The sequence below is a fragment of the Diabrotica virgifera genome, chromosome 4 (genome assembly GCF_917563875.1).
Source record: "Diabrotica virgifera virgifera chromosome 4, PGI_DIABVI_V3a".
NCBI lineage: Eukaryota > Metazoa > Arthropoda > Insecta > Coleoptera > Chrysomelidae > Diabrotica > Diabrotica virgifera.
In genome coordinates this window covers 305,588-326,013 of record NC_065446.1, presented here as the reverse complement: position 1 = coordinate 326,013, position 20,426 = coordinate 305,588, and the positions used below count along the sequence as shown (strand labels likewise).

Below are 20,426 nucleotides of genomic sequence, written 5' to 3'. Positions count from 1 at the left end.
CAGTGAAACCGAGGGATATCAGTGGAACTCTGCCATATCACTGGATGATACCCATGGGATTCTCGGGATACCCAACTCGATGATGATACCTAACTTGAAAGATTTAAATTTAGCAACTAACTTCATACTGTCGGTATGCGCGTACTTCATACTGTCGTTTTTATAAAAATTCACTCCCAATATTTTTTCCAATCGCACCTAAAGAAGTATAACTTCAAAAACAATCAATTACTTACACAAATATTTATTTTCTTTAACAATTGATTCATGGAAGACATGTTACAATAAAATTTGTCAAAAAAAAAGGACAATCTTTTACACCACATATTTACGTAGAAAAGTCGCCTCTGAGCCATCTTTTAGCATCACGCGAATCATTTCCATAAGTTTTTCCATACCTAAAATTATAAAAGACTAATCATCAAGATTTATTGTTTAACCTTGCATTCATCTCATCAACTAAATATAAATACAATTGTACAACTTTTTCTCCATTAGGCCTAATGATAGAACTGAAAAACTTATGGTTGTCACTACAACGGAATTCAAACCAATGAAGATCAGAGAGTATGAATAATTAGAAAGGATATAATCCAACAAATCCATACCAAAAACCCAAACCAATAAAAATAAATAGAGAAATTAGGCAAGAGGACACAATATCCCCAAAATTATTTACACAAGCACTAGAAGATGTATTCAAAAAACTTGAATGGCGCAACATAGGAATCAACATCAATGAACAATTGCTGAATAACCTGAGATATGAGGATGACATAGCGGTGATATCAGACAATATGAAAGATCTTAACGAAATGACGACACAATTATTAGACAAGGAAGCAAACGAGATAGGTCTAAAAATGAACTACACAAAAACTAAATATAGGATTGCATATACACCTAGGGCGAATAATGAAACTGATGAGTAAAAAAATCAAATAACAGAAATAAAAAGGAGAATAAGAATCGCATGAGTGACATTCAGAAAATGAGCTATATCCTGAAAACCCAGAAATATGTCCAATACTTCCGCACAAAAATATATGATCAATGTGTTCCACCAGCATCTAATTACATTTGGAGTATAGACATGGACCTTCATAAAGAAAAATATGGAAAAGGTGGCCAAGACTCAAAGGGCAATGGAAAAGCAGATGCTGGGTATTTACGCCAGTCAATGGGAGCAATAATAGGATATTACCTCCGAATTCTATCCTACTGCATGGATTTTAATGAAATTTTGGGCCTAGCCTCTACTTATCTCCTAATTCAAAGTCTACCCTATGCCGATGTGTGCTTTTATCTTGGGGTGGTTCCCACCCCTTCTTAAGGTTGGAAAATTTTTGGTTAAAATTACCACGGAATTCGGTAGAGAACCTAATTCTAAGCAAAAACTGTTCTACAATTTTTTTTTGAAAACTCAATACTTTTTGAGATATTCATGGTTGAAAATTTGCCATTTTCATTAAAACATAATATCTCTTCGAACGGTTTTTTGCGAATACCTTAAAAACTATGCATCTAACTAAAAAAACTATATTAAACATTTTTGTAGCTTATAAAAAACAAAGAGACACTTGCCTTCATAAATCTTCTAGTTATAATACAACAAGAGATATGGTAGGTGAAAATAGTTTTTTGGTACATTCTCAAATTGGTGTATTCAACTTGAAATAACAGAGAAACGGTCGATTTTAGGTGTATAATGCTACTAATACATTTTGTAGTACTTGAAAAGACCTTTTAAAATGAGCTATATGAAAGGTCCATTACATTAAAACTAAGCGAGATATGCTGCAAACAAAATTGATAACTAATGTATTTTAAGAGAAAATGAGAAATAATTTTAACCCCCATCCACCAAAATCTAAATGCATCGTTTTCCTTCCACAATACCTTTTATTAAAGTGTTATTTCTATGTTGAAAAAGTTGGACGGGTTTAAAATGAATGGTTTAAAAAAAAGATCAAATTATAGAGAGCATTTTTAAATTTTCTTAAAAATCTTCCTTTTTCTCCATGTAACTTGAAAATGATAAAAGATACAGTAATGAAAAATAAAAAGGAAATTTTTACTTGAAAAAGCCCTACATTTTTGTGTATTATCTTTTTATCGTATCTCCTATCTTTTTCGAGTTACATGGAGGAAAAGGGAGATTTTTAAGAAAATTTAAAAATGCGCTTTATAATTTTATTTTATTTTTTTCAAAAACCATTCATTTTAATCTAATCCAACTTTTTTAACATAGAAATAACACTATAATAAAAAGTATTGTAGAAGGAAAACGATGTACATATTTAAATTCTGATGGATGAGGGGTTAAATATACTTCTCATTTCTTCTTAAAATACATTAGTCATCAACTTTTTTGCAGAATATCTCGCTTAGTTTGAACGTAATCGACATTTAGTTGCTCATTTTAAAGGTCTTTTCAAGCACTACAAAAGTTATTAGTATCATTATACACCTAAAATCGACAGTTTCTCTCTTATTTCAACTTGAATACATCGATTTGAGCATGCAGTAAAAAAAACAAACTCTTCTTACCTACCATATCCCTATTTGTATTTTAACTAGAGGATTTATGAAGGAACGAATTTCTTTGTTTTTTTATAACCTAAATAAATATTTTATATAGTTTTTTTGTTAGATGCATAGTTTTTAAGGTATTCGCAAAAATCCGTCCGAAAAGGTGTCATTTTTCAATGAAAATGGTCAATTTTCAACCACGAATAACTCAAAAAATATTGAGTTTTCAAACAATAATTATAGAACAGTTTTTGCTTAAAATTAGGTTCTCTAGCCTCTTCCGTGGCTATTTTAACCAAAACATTTTTCATCCCCGAGAAAGGGTAGGAATCACCCTCAAGATAAAAGCGCACATCGGCATAGGGTAGACTTTGTTTCTTGAGCTATTCCCTACTTACTGTGAAAATATCAAGTAAATCTATGTAGTAGGATGGAATTCGGAGCCAAATACCCTCATTGACTGCCCCAATTAAGCTAAGTGATAACAATAAAAATACATGGATCAGAAAATAAAACCAAAGTGAAAGACGTAAACAAACATGAAGCTACTCTCAAATGGAAATTTGCAGGACACAACAGCGCAGACAAAGAGACGGAAGATGGAATGAAGTGATAGCCTACTGGAGACCTTGGGACCATACGAGAGGAAGGGGCAGACCACAGATGAGATGGTCGGATGACCTAAAAAGATACGCAGGGACCAGATGGACAGGATTAGCACTAAACCGAGAAGAGTGGAAAAATAAGGAGGAGGCCTACGTTCAACTTTGGACAAATGAAGGGCAATAGATAGATAGATAGATAATTCAACAATATCACCTATTATGTTAACAATAAATCTAAGGACTTAACCTGAAAATAGCTCCTGGAATATGTCCTCCGTAATTCGGTATTTGCCCAATATGCTTATGGTAAATTTCAGTGGGTTGGATTAGTACTGGAGGATTTGGCCTATCGATTTGGACCGGTGCCCATTCGTTGCTTAATCTTTTTCTATAGTTGGATGTGAAATCGCAGAGAGCGCTATTCGTCATAGCAGTATTCGTTTTGCCGAATGATGCGTAGCCAAATGGTACATGGCCGGTGAAACCTGTAATTAGCATTAGTTTTTTACGATTAACATAACTTAGTACTAAGCAATTTAGAATAAATGGCAGATGAACGTCTACATGCTGAAAGCGTAGTATGATACAGAAAACGAATGAAATAGTCGATTTAGTTAAGGGGACTATTGGTTTTAGAGCAGGATATGGGACGAACGATCATTTACAAGTAATTAAGAGCTTAATAGAAAAGAGTGTTGAATATAACAAGCCATTAGTCTTGATATTTGTTGACTACCAAAAAGCTTTTGATATCATTAACCATCAAAAAATGTTAAAAGCCTTAACAGAATGCCGTATATATCATCGCTATATAAAAATGATCAAATACATCTATCAAAATGCGACAGCAAGCATGAAACTGGCAGATAAAAAGACCAATGTAGATCGCATTTAAAATGAAACGGGGAGTGTGACAGGGAGACAGAATTTCGCCAAAATTGTTTACAACATTATTAGGGCTTATGTTTAAGAAATCAAATCTGAGTGATAAAGGAATTAATGTCAAAGAAGAAATACTTGCAGTATCCCACCTGGAGAAACTATACCTAGTCTCCTTACAAGTTGGATTAAACATTAACCATACAAAAACATAAATCATGACAAATCTTGTGTTAAGCGAGAAAAGATTTTAGTAAATGGCATGCCTATTGAAGAAACAAACTCTTATAATTACTTAGGGCATGAGATACGCATAGGAAGAAATAATCAAACGTGCGAACTAAGCCGCCGCATAAGACTCACTTGGGTGGTATTCGGCAAGCTGAGCTATATCCTTAAGTCAGAACTGCATATGTGTCTCAGAAGAAAAGTCTTTGATCAGAGTGTGTTGCCAGTACTTACATGGTGCAGAAAATTTAAGAATAACTAAGAAAGTAAGAAATAAAATTTGTGTTACGTACTCAAAGAGACATGGAACGCTCAATGTTAGGCATTTCTCGTAGGGATCGAATTACGAACAAGGAAATAAGACGAAAAATAGGATTGACAGATGATAGAGAAAGAATTATGACCCTAAAGTGAAACTGGGCTGGACACATAGCTAGAATGTCGGATAACAGACAGATACAGCGAATAATACACTGGAGACATGGGCGCCCATATAAAAATTTTCAGGGGGGGGGTCAGACGTGAAGATGTTGCACATTATATTTTGTATAATTTGGATAACCCTACATAGTATACAGCACCCGAAAAGCTGGGGGGGCCACGGCCCCCCTGCCCATGGTTATGAGCGCCCATGACTGGAGACCAAGACAAGAAGTATATCGAAGTAGAGGTCGTCCGCCAACAAGATGGTCTGATGACATAAAACGGATCGACAAAAACTGGATGCAAACAGCACAAAACAGAAATACATGGAAAAGACTGAGGGAGACCTATATCCAGCATAGTGGATAGATCCGGGTTGAACGATGATGATGATGATGATGATGACTAACGTCTGTATTTTGCTATTCTCACCTATTATGTAGCTTTTAGACCGGTTTTAGGAGGTGGCAAAGAGGTCCAAAATTACAGCAACTGAAATGGAGTTCATGAGAAGAAGCTGCAAAGTGACAAGGATAGATCGCATTAGAACAGCTACATCGAAGAAAAACGTTTAATTTGGTATGGACACGTGAGAAGAGCAGATCTTATACAAGATGGATATCAAAGATTTCGGATTGTAGCCCAATAGGAAAGAGAAGAAGAAGTAGACCCCGAAGATCATGGAGGGATGAAGTGGACGAGGCCATGCAAAGACGAGACCATAGAGATGGATAATAATGGCAGAACAGAAAGGACTGGAGACGCTGGCTGAAAGAAGGAAGGCGGCGATAGCTGAGAAAATCCTTATATAGATAGATCTATATGAAAACAATCTCAAACTTATTGAATAACTGAGTTCACCAAAGAAAAACGACAATACTAAATTATACTAACGTTTACCAGGTCCTGTAATATATCGCTGTTGTTGCATGAATGAATTATACAACTTGTCGTACATTTTGAGTTTAAATTTTCCAAACGCCCGAAAAATAACTTTCGATAATACATTAGAGTCACAAAAAACTTTGACGCATGTCAGTTGACTTTTTTAAATAACCATATTTGCAATTAAAACTTGACAGTGAGTCGAAAGACAGGGGGTTGTAGTAAAAGACAGAAAAAGACTTCTTCTTTTTGTATAGACATGACTCTGTCTGTTTTTTCAATGTGCCTCTAGTAAGTTGTCGTTCCATCGTTTTCTTGGTCTTTCAACTGATCGTCTTCCGTCTCTCGCAGGGGAACCGACGGGAACCCCGTCTCTCGCAGTCCTTACTACTATATTTGTTGTCATTCGGCTTATTTATGTGGTCATTCCATTCTATTCTTCTGTTTCTTACCCAGTTAATAATGTTATCCACCTTGCATCTCCGTCGTATATCTGTACTTCTAGCTCTGTCCCATAGAGTCTTACCATCGATTTTTTGAAGGGTTTTCATCTCCACTGTTTCGAGCAATCTTTTTGTCCTCTCTGTATCGGGTTTCTGCCGCGTATGTAATTATTGGTCTGATGACTGTTTTGTAAATTCTTCCTTTCATTTCTTTTCCGATATTTTTATTTCTCCATATTGTGTCATTCAGGCAACCTGCGGCTCTGTTTGCTCTATTCACTTGATCTTTCACTTCTATTTCGAGCCTTCTGTAGCAGCTAGTGTAATGCCAAGATATTTAAACTCCATCACTTGCTCCATTATCTGACCCTCCAGCTCCAATTTACATCTTATTGGATTTGCTGTTATAACCATGCATTTTGTCTTTTTTTGGGAAAATTAACATATTAAAGTTTCTGGCGGTTATGTTAAATTGGTGCAGCATACGTCACTTTGAAAGATTAGTATTGCGTCGTCCGCATAGCAGATTATTTTAAGTTGTTTTTCTCCCATTTGGTATCCTTTTTTTGTTCTTACTTTTTTTATTATTTCATCCGCATGATCAGGTTAAACAATAAAGAACTCAAAGAATCCCCCTGTCTTATCCCATTGTCAGCTTCAATTGGGTCAGTTAGTTTATCTTCTACTTTTACTTTTATTGTGTTTTTCTGGTAAGTAGATGTTTTCAATCGTTCTAATTATTACTAGAGGTATCTCTTTTAAGTATAACAAATGGATAACGTCCTTTAATTTGAGCCTGTCAAATGCTTTCTTAAGGTCAACGAAACATAAGTATGCCGGTTTGTTGTATTCTAACGATTTCTCTTGAACTTACCTCATTATGTATAAATATAGCATCAGTGCATGATCTTCCCAAACTAAAACCTTGTTGTTCTTTTGCTAATATTATAATTTCGGTCAGTTTGTTTGTTATCATTTTGTTTGTGAATTTTAATGTTGTGTTTAATAAGTTAATTCCTCTGTAATTCTCCGGGTCCAATTTGTCTCCTTTTTTGAAGAGAGGTATTAGGATGCTTGATCTTCCATTCTTGTGGTATTCTAATTTGTAGTATTACATCGTGGGCGTACTGGGAAAATGCACTAACTCCATTTTTTTCAATTTTGACATATTTTTGACATTAAATCCACAAACATCAATATGTTAACAGGAAAAACTGTGTATCTCCAAATTCGTCATCCATCGTGATTAAATCGGTACATTCAATGACAAAGAAAATCAACTAACTCCATCGTTTTCTAAGTTTTCATGAATAAAATAATGTTTTTTCAAATATTTTTATGTATACGTATGTGCACATTACCTGTGGTTAACATCCTTCAAAATCATATCCAGGTACCAAAACTTGAACAGCCAGTGTACCTGATTTTTAAGAGGTAAACCATAAGGTATAATTTAAAAGCGTTTTTCTCAAAACTTTACTTTTGTGAGTTAGTGGATTTTCGCAGTACCTACGTCCAGGATATTTTGTAGGTATTTAATTATTATTTAAATATAAAATCGAACCAATTTTTGAGGAAGCGTTAAATATTTGTCCCGAAGGTGTTAAAATCGGTGTTGAAATCATTAATAACATCAGATACGCAGATGACACCGCCATAATGGCAGAGAATCTAGAGGACCTTCAAACCCTGTTGAACGCTGTAAACAACAAATACATTGCAAAGGGCTTAACAATCAACGCAAAGAAAACAAAATGGATGGTGGTCGGAAAAATTAATATCGAATACTCAGTACTAAAATTAGATAACAAAATCCTGGAAAGGGTGGAACACTTTAGATAGCTGAATTGACTGCAGGGTTGAAAGTGATGAGAAAATTTCGACCATTATAGAACTTGCACGAAAAAGCTTTATTATCTGATTTTCTGTATTGTGCAGTAAAAGTATGTCATTGACCACACGTCTAAGAGTATTGAAGTGCTACTTCTGGTCCGTTTTGGTTTATGGATGTGAAACTTCTTCTCCTTTTTCTTCTTCTTTTATATAGGCAGTACTGCCTGTTTTTCTTCAACGGTGCCTTTCATTCTGCTCCTAGGTTGTCATTTCATCTTTTCCTTGGGCAGCCTATACTTCTCCTGCCTAACGGTGACTTTCCCTGGCTATTCTTACTATCCTTGATTCAGACATCCTGCTTATGTGCTAATTCCACTCTTCTTTTCTTACCAAGTGTTCTTTAACCAGGTATTTATATTGTCTACCCCACATATGCGTCTGATTTCGTCACTTCTTACCCTATCATGTAGTCCTTTTCCAGCAATCCTTCTTAAGATCTTCATTTCGTTGGTTTCCAGATGTCTTCGTGTTTTGCTTGTATCTGGTCTTGTTTCGGCCGTGTAAGTGTAAGTCATAATTGGCCTAATAACTGACTTATATATTCGGGCCTTTGTTTTCAATCTCAGGTGTTTGTTTTTCCAAATTGTGTCGTTTAGGCATCCGGCCGTTCTACTGGCTTTAATTATTCGGTCTTTTACCTCTTCTTCGATATTGTTGTCGGCTGATAGATTAGTTCCCAGATATTTGAAAGTCATTACTTGTTGTATAATTTGATTGTCTAACTCCAATTTGCATCTTATTGGTTCTTTGGTAATTACTAAGCTTTTTGTTTTTTGAGCTGATATTTTCATATTCATTTCTTTTGCGTTAATGTTGAACTCGTGCAATAATCTTTGTAGGTCGTCTTCGCACTCTGCTACTAACACGGTGTCATCAGCGTAACAGAGTATTTTTATCTCTCTATTGCCCATTTTGTACCCTCTTTTTTTCTTCACTTATTTTATTATTGCATCCAATATTATGTTAAACAGTAGAGGGCTTAGTGAATCTCCTTGCCTGATTCCGGCGTTTGTTTCTATAGGTTCTGTTATTATTCCATTGACTTTCATTTCTATTTTATTTCTTACATATATGTTTTCTATCAGGTTTATGATATCCAGTGGTAAATTTTTCTCATATAGTAGGTGTATCACATCTTTTAATTGGATTCTATCAAACGCTTTCTCTAGGTCTATGAAACAGAAAAAGGCTGGTTTGTTATATTCTAATGATTTCTCCGCTATTTGCCTTATCACAAAAACTGCATCGTTACATGATCTTCCACTTCTAAATCCTTGTTGTTCATCCGATATATTTATGCACGCCATTATTTTCTCCATAAGTACCTATTTTTGTTGTAAGTTTCAGTATAGTGCTCAGTAAATTTATCCCTCTATAGTTACTGGGGTCTGCCATATCACCTTTCTTAAATAACGCTATGTGTGAAACCTGGTGATGTGAAACTTGGACAACAAAAATGAAGAATCTCAACAAATTAGACGCGTTCGAGTTATGGTGTTACCGTCGCATGCTCCGAATCCCATGGACAGCACACATATCCAACGAACGTGTGCTGGAGACCCCGCGCAAAGAGCGAGAAATAATCAACGTCATAAAAATGAGAAAGGTTCAATACTTCGGTCATATAATGAGATGACCTAAATATCGCTTACTCCGGTTGATTATTCAAGGCAAAATCGAAGGAAAACTCTGTGTTGGAAGAAAACAACTGTCCTGGCTGCGTAGCATTAGACAAGGGACAGGTCGAACGGTCGAGAAATTGTTTCATATAGCTGCCGATCGAGAAACATTTCATCAGCTTGTTAATACGACGATAGCCAACGCTTGAAAACAATCTGGGCACACAAAGAAAAAAAGAAAAAGAAGAAGAAGAGAACTTTCTAATGAGAAAAACTATAAGAAATCAACCAAACTCAACCTTAAATGAGACCGAACTATCCTATAATATTGATTCCAAAAAAACATCAAATAAAATAATTATTTATTAATCCAAACTCAACCTTAAATGAGACCGAACTATCCTATAATATTGATTCCAAAAAAACATCAAATAAAATAATTATTTATTAATAAATGTTATTCTCACCTGCTTTTAGATATTTTTCTGGATCATCCGAATCTGTAAAATACGGACTTTGAGACTGTCTTGGAGGTGTAATTGGTGGCTCCGTTACAGGCAAATTTCTTAAAAGTCCTCCGCATTCTGGTCTTACTTCCAAGAGAGGAAGTTTAAACTGGCTTTGAGCTAACTACAAGAAGTCGTTTAGACTTAGATAATAATGTTCTACGCTTTAGAAAAGCAGTTCTACGAATACGAGATAGAAACGTATTTGGCTCTAAAGACATGGACCCAAATATTTCGAATGTCTTTCGAGAAGTCTTGTGCAACAAAATGTATTTGAACCATAGAGTTATATATTAGCATAGAGAGAGTGTCATTCAGAGCGAAGTGACGACACCATCTTTTTTATTTGGATTAGTGCTGTTTCACTCTCACGCATAGTAAAGCTGCTAAAGTTATCCTCCTCTTCCGTGCCTATATTCACACTGAATGTCATCATAGATTTTCGATACAATGTGTTAGAAAGAGATGCAGCAAACCAGTCCATGAGATCTTGTCGTCAGGAAGCGCGGAAGATAGGCTCCCTCTATGTTAATATATACCTCTATGATTTGAACATTGAAAAATCGAACAGAAAGATTTGATACAGTAGAAATGCAAAAAAAAATAGTTGGTTTATGCTCTGCTTATGAGGATAAACCACTGGCGTATATCTACAGGGTGTCCAGAAACTCTACCGACAAACGAAGACAGGAGATTCTTCAGATAATTTTAAGATAATTTAACCCAATTCACTTAGTCCGAAAATGCTTCCTAAGGGAGCTAGAGCTCTTTGAAGATGGCGTCTTGTAATTAGTTTTTCTTAAATACCTCCAAAACGCTTCTATTTAGAAAAACAAAAATTGGTACGCGTATTTATCTTCAAGATATAAATCTTATCCATCCATTGCAAATTTCTAGTACCGATCATAGGCGTCCGTTTTGGGTAGGCCAACGGTTATTTTATCGCATAACTTTTTTATCTTTAACTTTTATGCATTTCTGACACTGGATTATTAAATTGTGAAGTATCCTAGTACTAAATGGTACTCTTGTTTTAAATCGTTAGGACACACCGTTTTCTAGAAAAATGGATTTGAAAATTTTTCGCTTTTTGAATTAAAAAAAATTAAAAAAAAAAACTGTTTAGAAAGACGAAAACTGGTACATTTATTTATATTCCAGAGATAAATCGATTTCATTAATTGCGAATTTCTAGTACTGATCATAGGCGTCCGTTTTGGGTAGGTCAACAGTTATTTTATAGCATAACTTTTTTGTCTTGAATTTTTGAGCATTTTTGACACTAGATTATTAAATTATGAGGTATTCGAGTACTAAAAGTTACTCTTACTTTATGTTGGTAAAATACTTCGTTTTTTGTTGAAAAGTTCTTTCAATTTTTTTTTCAAATTCCAAAAACGAAAAACTTTCAAATCGATTTTTCTAGAAAACGGTGTGTCCTACCGACTTAGAGCAAGAGTAACTTTTAGTACTAGAATACCTCACAATTAATAATCCGGTGTCAAAAATGCATAAAAGTTAAGGACAAAAAAGTTATACGATAAAATACCCGTTGCTCTACCCAAAACGGACGCCTATGACCGGTACTAGAAATTTGCAATGGATGGAATCGATTCAACTCTGAAAAGTAAATATGAATACCAATTTTCGTTTTTCTAAATAGAAGCGTTCTGGAGGTATTTAAGAAAAACTAATTTCATGACGCCATCTTCAAAGGGCTCTAGCTCCCTTAAGAAGCATTTTCGGACTAGATGAATTGGGTTAAATTGTCTTAAAATTAGCTGAGAAATCTCCTGTCTTCATTTGTCGGTAGAGTTTCTGGACACCCTGTATATTTAATTTAGACTGATGGGAGTTATAGACGCTACTGAAATGTTCTGTTGGAGACGAATGCTACGAATTCCTTGAACCGACCATAGGACAAATAATTCAATTTTAAGAGAGCTAAAAGTTAGCCAACGACTCTCCAGTAAAGTCCATCTTCAAAAATTAAAATACTTTGGACATGTTATGAAAGAAAACACAGAAAACATGGAAAGACTCAATTACCAAAGAAAAGTGGAAGGCCGAATATCACGAGGAAGATCCTAACAAGATGGATCGATCAAATTACAGGAATATGCAAAAGACCTGTGCATGAGTTAAAAGAAATGGCCAGAGACAGAGATCTTTGGAGAAGGACAATAGACGACATCACGTCGACAACTACATTCATATACCCATATAATTTCATATACCTATATAAAAGCTAATACAAAAAACACATTGGGCATTTACCTCTTTTTCTTCTAAAGTTTTTGGATCCCATCTGTTATCCTGCAGGTACCCTATCTTCGTTATTTGATTGATAGCTTCTCGTTTAGCCATTTGCGCTTTTTCGAAATCCGAAAGGGCTTCGACTGCTTGAACTGTAAACCTCTGGCCGAATTTGCCATGTTCTCGCGGTACGAAACCTTCAAAATTGGGTAGGGATGTAAGTAATATAATAAAGTAATGAACGGTCATTTCAACAACGTTAAGTTATCGTTTTTGACCAAAAATACACAAGATGCATTGAAAACTTGTACTGGTATCAAACGGCACAATTAACAATAGACAATTCTATATCCAAACCCATATACATATAAGAAGGGGTGTTCGACAGGGATGTGTGCTTTCCTCTCTTTTATTTAAGGCATATTTCAAGTGTCTTTGGAAGATGCAAAGATAGGAAGTGAATGGAGTATTGATCAACAACACACGGTATGCTGATGATGGTGTCTTAATTTGTGACAACATAGTAGATCATCAAAAACTTGTCACTATAATCGGAGAATACAGTAAGCGAATGGGATTAGAGATTAATACCAAAAAGACCAAATTCATGACCATCTCCAGAAATTTTGATGGACTTGAAAACTCCACCATAACACTGAATACTAAGTCCGTTGAAAGAGTGAGCCAATTTAAATACCTGGGAACGTGGTTTTTGAAGACGGTATCGGACAGGGAAGTAAAATGTCACATTCAGTAAGCTCGATAAACTTTTGTAAAATTCAGAAAGGTACTGACCTGTTCAGTGTTCGATCTTCAACTGAGACTAAGGTTTACTAAGTTCTACGTATGGTCGGTGCTACTATATGGCTGGCCTTTATATATCTGACTAGATTTTCCTTTCCGAATAGAGACTCTAGCTTGTTATTGTATCTGGACCTCCATTCGTTTATCACGCTGTCTCTGCAAGGGCCATATATCATTCGAAGGATTTTACGTTCCCACACCAGCAATTTATTTACTTCTCTTTTTGTTATCGTCCATGTTTCGCTTCCATACGCGATTGCTGGTCGTATTATGGTCTTATATATTAAGTCACAAATGTAGATGTCTTTAAGAGAATTAACCAAGAACGCCAACTTTTCGAAACCATCAAGAAAAGGAAAAAGGCGAATATGGGTCACATCATGCGAAACGAAAAATACCAGTTCCTTCACCTTCAACTTATAATGGAGGGTAAAATTGAAGATAAGATAGGAATAGGAAGCAAGAAAATGTCCTGGCTCCGAAACATAAGGGAATGGACAGGGATTAACGACATAATAATAATAGTCTCCCGTTTTATACCGCTCACGTGGCTTTGGGAGTATAGCAGGGTAGTCTGCTATATCTAGGGCCTACGGTATACAAGGAAGGTAACAGGGCCAGTGCTACGCTTCAACCGCCTATTATGACCCCTGGTTTTACATAAGGTACTCATTTTATTCAGGCTGAGTCGACCTGGGGCCTATAAACATTTTAAAAATGTCTAGTTGTTCTTGCCGGCGGTAGGATTTGAGCTCCAGACCACCGGCAAGCTAGCCTAGCACACTACCACTCGGCTACGCCGCCCCCCCCCCCCCCCCCATTTTGTATGCCATTAACGACATACAATATCTAATACACATTGCAAGGAACAGATAGTTAATGGAAAATGTGATCGCTAACATTTATTAGTGGATTTGCATCTGAAGAACAAGAAGTTATCGTTATTTACAAGGAAAACAAATTTAAAACGACGCGACGTATAAATGAAAAATGCATATTTCTGGTAAATACATATATTCTAGGGACCAGAAGGGGCCACAAGAGTTATAGCCATAAACAATTGGCACTGATATTCGTGGGAAGCATTCGATACCATAAATTAGCAGAAAATGTTAAAAGCATTGACAGAATCCCGAATAGACCATCGCTACACTAACATGATAAAATACCTCTAGAATATATCTACCACAAGGCAACGGGTAGCGTAAGACTATCTAATCAGCAAACAAATAAATTCTGTATAAAGCGAGGAGTGCGGCAAGGAGACACCATCTCACCAAAGCTATTCACAACCCATTTATAACTCACTCTTAAGACGGCAGAGCTGAAAGATTATGGTATCAACATAAATGGAGAGAAGCTCAGTCATTTGAGATTCGCTGATGACATCGTCCTTATAGCCGATCGTATGGATGATGCAATAATAATGTTGAACAAGTTATATCACGCTTCCTTAGAAGTCGGACTAAAGAATAATATCAACAAAACGCAAATAATGACTAATCTGGTGCTAAATCGCAATATTGTTGTTGATGGAATAGCGAATAGATATTGAGCAGCTTGCATCTTATGAGTACTTGGACATGAAATTCGGTTGGGAAGAGATAACCAGACGTGCGAGCTTCCACGCCATGTCGCATAGGACTATAGCCTGGTAGCGTTTGGTACACTGAACTATTTATTTAAATCGGACTTATCCATATGCCTGAAAAGGAAAATCTTTGACCAGTGTGAGTTGCCTGTACTCACTTATGGAGCAGAAACATTAACACTCACAAAAAAGATAGTGAACAAGATTGGCGTAACTCAGAGGGCTATGGAGCGCCAGATGTTGGGTGTCTCCTGAGGGACCGAGCACTAGAGAGCAGAGGACGCCCACCAACTAGATGGGCCGACGATCTGAAGCGTGTTATTGGTAACTGGATGCAAGCCGTACAAAACAGAGACAAACGGAAAGAGCTGAGGGGGACCTATGTCCAGTAGTGAACGCGTACGCGTACGGGTTGATAATGATACGTACCTTCATATCCAGGTACCATAGGATGCTTATAAATCGTGTCTCCATGTCTTTCATTCACAATATCGATATCTCTTGTTGCAGGTCGGTAGGTCTAAAAATAAAAGCACTTCTAGTTTGTATAGATAAAAGCACATGCCCTGATTAACTCACTTGGTAATCATCTGCCGTTCTGTCAGATAAAACAAGTCTTTCAGCATGGTGTACTGTTGGATCTAGTAAAACTTTGTGTGTGGTAGTACCGTAAGTGTCTCCCAAACGGTATTTGTATTGTGGACAAAAACCAGTATAGCTGCAAAAAATATATTAGTGTAACGCAGTGTTTCCCAAAGTGTGGGTCGCGACCCCCTGGGGGGTCGCAATGAGGTACTAGGGGGGTCGCCGGAAATTTCCAAAATAAGACAAAAACACTACTTTGTTAAATCATGTATTTTTATTTTAATAAAGCCGTAAATAAAAATTAACAATTAATTATCAAACGAAACATAAAACTAAATATTAAAAGTCCTTAAAAGTAAAAGAAAAAAATAAAGTCAAATATTACAATGTTAATGAGACCCATGCGCCTGTTTTTTTGAAACTAGTCTTTCAAATCTAGGCTGTGTATTTGAGACACACACAATTATATCGTTTTCAAGTACGAGACGATTTCTCACTTTTGTTTTAATGGCAGTCATAGACGAGAAACTTAACTCACATACATATGATGTTACAAATGGAACCAAACATTTTACAGCTTCATTCGCCAACTGAGGGTATTCCTGCATCTTTTTGGTCCAAAATTCGTCCGGGTTCTGGGAAAAAAATTGGAGCTTCAACATTCCATCACTTGATATTTCAATAAGTTGTTCTTTCATGTTTATTTGTATTTCAGCATGTTTCCATGAAAGGAATCGGCTAAAAACGGATTCAGTATCCATCTGCAACTGTCGTAACTGTTTTGAATTTCTTCGGGGAAATAATCACAGAGCTGTTGTTTTAAATTAAGCAAAGTAACTTGCATGCCTGCATAAACTTGTTAAAAATTTGTAGCACTGTAACATACATTTTCTATAATTTCCTGAAAGCACTGGAATGAATCGAGCTGCTTTTTGCCAAGTGAAGTTGACCATAAATCGATTTTTCTTATAAACCCCTTAATTTTATCTGTGGCTGTAATTATATTAATGTCGCGACCTTGCAAATTACTGTTCAAAATATTTAATTGTTCGAATATATCAGCAAGGAAACCTAGTTTCAAAAGCCAAATAGGATCGGAAAATTGATTTTCATATGATGGGGACTTCTCATCTTTCAAATACATTGAAAGCTCTGCTCTTAAGTCAAATAGGTACTCTTTTTAAGACGTTGCCCCTTGAAAGCCACCTTACTTCGGTGTGATAAAGAAGATTTTGAAATATAGCACCCATGTCTTCGCAGATTTTTCGAAAAATACGGGTCTGTAAAGCTTTTCTTTTAATGGAATTTACAACTTTAATGATGGATTTCATAACACAGTCCATTTCAGGAGGTAAAGCTTTTGACGCCAGAGCTTCTCGATGTAAAAAACAATGTCTCCGTGTGGCATTAGGCATTATTTCTTGTAATCTGACGACAAGACCAGATTGATGTCCTGTCAGTCATAGCTTTAGCGCCATCTGTGCATATAGCAATACATTTTTCCCAGTCAATAACATATTTACTTGTGCGTTTCACAAAACTGTCGAATAAACATTTTCCAGTGGTATTGGTCTCCAATGGGGAACAAAATAAAATATCTTCTTGAATGCCATTATTTGTATCATATCTTATAAACGTAATAAATTGGGCACAGTTAGATATATCCGTGGATTCGTCCATTTGAAGAGAGAAGTACGTGCATTTATTAAGATTTTCCACAACTTGCGCTTGAATATCTTCTGCCATATCACTAATTCTTCTTTGTATAGTATTATTTGACAGAGGTATTGTTTTTAACTTTGCAGACTCTTTTTCACCAATCATTATATGTACCATTTCAACAGCTGCTGGCAAAATCAGATTTTCAGCAATTGTGTGCGGATTACTAGTTTTGGCAACGCGATAAGCAACTTTATAACTTGCTAATAATGCTTTTTCGTTAGTAGTGGTTGCCAATTGAAAAGTATCTTGCTGTTTGTGAAGGAAGTTCAGCTTTCTTTCAAAGAATTCTACGGGTTTGTCTTTTTTATCTGGATGTTTGCTATTTAAATGTCGAAGTAACTTTGATGGCTTCATGCTTTCGTTTGACAATACTTCTTCACAAATAACACATTGTGGTTTATTGGAAATAATGGTAAAACCATATTTAAGATATTCATCACTGTAAAGTCTGTTTTTCTTTTAATTACTGCCACTTTCAGACGTAGATGGTTCTGCACTTCTTTTTAAAAACTTATCCATAATTTGTAATTTATCGTAGACGTAAATACGTAAACGGGAATACGTAAGTCGCAAAATATTTACTCATTACTTAATACCGCTGCATTCGCCACAACGTGCTGTTTCGAACTGAGGTCTCATTGCACATCGCCGCTTATATAAAGCCAAAACGAGGCTACGAGAACGTTCCAGAGTGCAAGGAGTAGAGCCTTCGCGAATATCATGGAAAAGTATTGCGATGTAGACACAAAGATGTCGCGGTGTACAATGTGCAGTCGACTTTTTATTATTTATTTTTATTGTAAATGCTAGTCTGGCAGAAGTACTACTAGTGTACTAGTGGGACAGATCGCAATTATTAAAATAATTGTTGAATTTTTTAAATGTATTTAGTTTGAATTTAAACAGTAAAGTAAAATAAAATTTGAGAAACCATCAGTTGTAAATTAGGCACGCTATTTTTGTCGCTATTTTGATTTGGGTGATGAGTAGGGGGTCGTGAACAATTTTTTTAACAAAAAGGGGTCGCGCTTTAGATAAGTTTGGGAAACACTGGTGTAACGGACACTTTATATAAGATTAAAGCAGTGGCAAATACTAATAAGGGGTTCGTACATACTTATATTTGTTAAAAGTGTGTTAGTACGTAAGCGAGGACAATTCACGCAGTGGACACCCCAAAGAGGCAGTTACCGACGAAAACATCAAAAAAGTCCACAAAATAATTTTGGATGACCGTAAAGTGAAGTTGTTCGAGATATCTGAGACTCAAAAGTCTAGCTAAGATATCAAAGGAACGTGTTGGATATACTTATTGTGCATGAATATTTTGGTATGCGAAAGCTCTGTGTAAAGTGGGTGCCGAGAGAGCTTAAGATCGATAAAAAAAAACAGCGAATTGATGATTCTGAGAAGTGTATGAAGCTCTTCAATAGTAATAAAACCGAATTTTTGCGTCGATATATTACAATGGGTGAAACATGGCTTCATTATTTCACACTGGAGTCCAATCGACAGTCTGCCAAATGGACTTCACGTGATGAAACGACTCCAAAGCATGGAAAGACGCAACAGTCGGCTGGCAAGGTTATGGCATTAATATTTTGGTATGCACATGTTATGCGCATGGTATAATATTCATCAACTATCTTGAAAAGGGAAAAAACCATTAACAGTTAAGTACTATTACATTGCGTTATTGGAGCGTTTGAAGGACGAAATCGCGAAAAAACGGCCCCATTTGAAGAAAAAGAAAGTGTTATTTCATCAAGACAACGCACCGTGTCACAAATAAATTAAAACGATGGCAAAATTTCATGAATTGGGCTTCGAATTGCTTCCGCAGCCACTGTATTCACCAGATGTGGATCCCAGCGACTCCACATGTTCGCTGACCTCAAGAGAATGCTCGCTGGAAAGACTTTAGCACCAATGAAGAGGTAACCGCCGAAACTGAGGCTTATTTTGAGGGTAAAGACAAAAATTGTATTATAAAAATAGTATTGAAAAGTTGTATGACCGCTATAATCATTGTATCGCCGTCGAAGGTAACTTTGAAGAATAAAATCAAATTCTTTTCAGCTTTTCAGCCCAACGATTAAAACGAAATCGAAAAGACATGATCCAATTAGAGAACCACGAGAACTTTTTGGACAGCAAAATATTAAAGACACAACAAAAAATAGAATTTGGTGAAACATTAACACATTTTTTAGGTATAATATAATAAATTTATCTTACCCCGGTATAAAATGAGGATTTGGTGATGAAATTAACTCCATGATTCAGTAACCATTTCGATAAAAATTGATTTACAAATATTTTGCAGCATTTATCCACTCAATTTAATTTACTTTTTCTTTACTACGTTGTATTATGTAACAATTTTGATAACAAACTGCCTTTTCGAACATATTTTGATTAACGTGGGTATTCATGTCATGTAGAAGTTACCTTAGAAACGAAGGTAAATAAAGTAAAATACCTACAATCTTGTGTAAGTAGAAAGAAAAAGACATAACTGTATCTCAGTTGTATTTGATATTATAAAACGTCCTTACGAATTTTCAAATATAATAATGTTTCAAATATAATAATGTATAATATTTGTGAACTTTTATGCCGATGAGTTGCGCCAAATGTAGACAACTTACTTTTCGGTGTTCCTGTGTTCGCAGTTTCAAGTTCCTCAGTCCTTTAAGGCGGAGATACATATGCGCTCTGCTCGGTGTGCGAGCCGCTCGCGCGCAGCGTATTCGTCAGATTAGTACGTGTTTTCAAGTGACGCACAAACGGCACGCACACGGCGCACCACGATCTAAATTCTGTCGGTTTTTCAACAAACGCTTTGATGGTTCGCAATACGTATTTGGACGGGTTTGCGAGTGGTTTGTTGGTTTTGGCGCGCATGAGTTGAATATTTGTTAGTAATGGAATGGTCGGAACTGTCGGAAGGAAATTGATGTTTACCGTGGAAAATCATTATTGTGGGATCCTCAATAAAGAACCATTTAATTTAAAGAAACAACTTAAATCCGATCTGAACGGAAATAGAAGCTGAAATAAAAAAATGTACATGCGGACCTTTTTAAAAAATGTTAGTTCATTGTTGTACTAAAAATAACATGTAATAAAAATAAGATTTATTATTTTATTTGGGCATAAGCCACAATTCGAGTTTGAAATCAAGTTTACTTGACCTTTCGACTTTCACTTCGGAAATAGTTATCAATATCAAAAAAACATTCATAAGCAGATATATATTATGTGTCACCGGAAAGCGAAATAGGTAACGCACGACTTGGAGAACCTATAGTTTTCTAACTTCGTGTCTGGTGAAGCAACGCAGTTGAAACAAGCGGATATATTATAATTGTGTCACCGGAAAGCGAAAAAGGTAAGGCACAACTTGGAAGACCCAATAGTTTTCTAACTTCGCTTCTGGTGAAGCAACAGAG

General features: G+C 35.9%; 1 protein-coding gene across 1 annotated transcript; it reads right to left on the bottom strand.

Moving 5' to 3' along the window:
- Window positions 1-228: 228 nt before the first annotated feature.
- On the bottom strand, window positions 229-19,415 carry LOC114324380 (UPF0605 protein CG18335-like). The gene is made up of 7 exons (XM_028272200.2): window positions 19,210-19,415; window positions 15,244-15,382; window positions 15,094-15,184; window positions 12,291-12,466; window positions 9,975-10,137; window positions 3,385-3,622; window positions 229-398 (listed from the first exon to the last, which is right to left on the bottom strand). The coding sequence occupies exons 1-7, from the start codon at window positions 19,248-19,250 to the stop codon at window positions 329-331; spliced, it is 918 nt and encodes a 305-aa protein (XP_028128001.1). The 5' UTR covers window positions 19,251-19,415; the 3' UTR covers window positions 229-328.
- Window positions 19,416-20,426: the final 1,011 nt, after the last annotated feature.

What these genes read in the sequence shown, in the direction of transcription:
- LOC114324380 (XM_028272200.2), bottom strand. Translation starts at nt 19,250, where the DNA reads ATGGAGTTAATTTCATCACCAAATCCTCATTTTATACCGGG. An exon ending in AAACTTTAGAAGAAAAAGAG is followed by an intron (nt 10,138 to 12,290) that starts GTAAATGCCCAA and finishes GACTTCTTGTAG; the next exon opens with TTAGCTCAAAGCCAGTTTAA. An exon ending in AGAAAAATATCTAAAAGCAG is followed by an intron (nt 3,623 to 9,974) that starts GTGAGAATAACA and finishes TGCTAATTACAG; the next exon opens with GTTTCACCGGCCATGTACCA.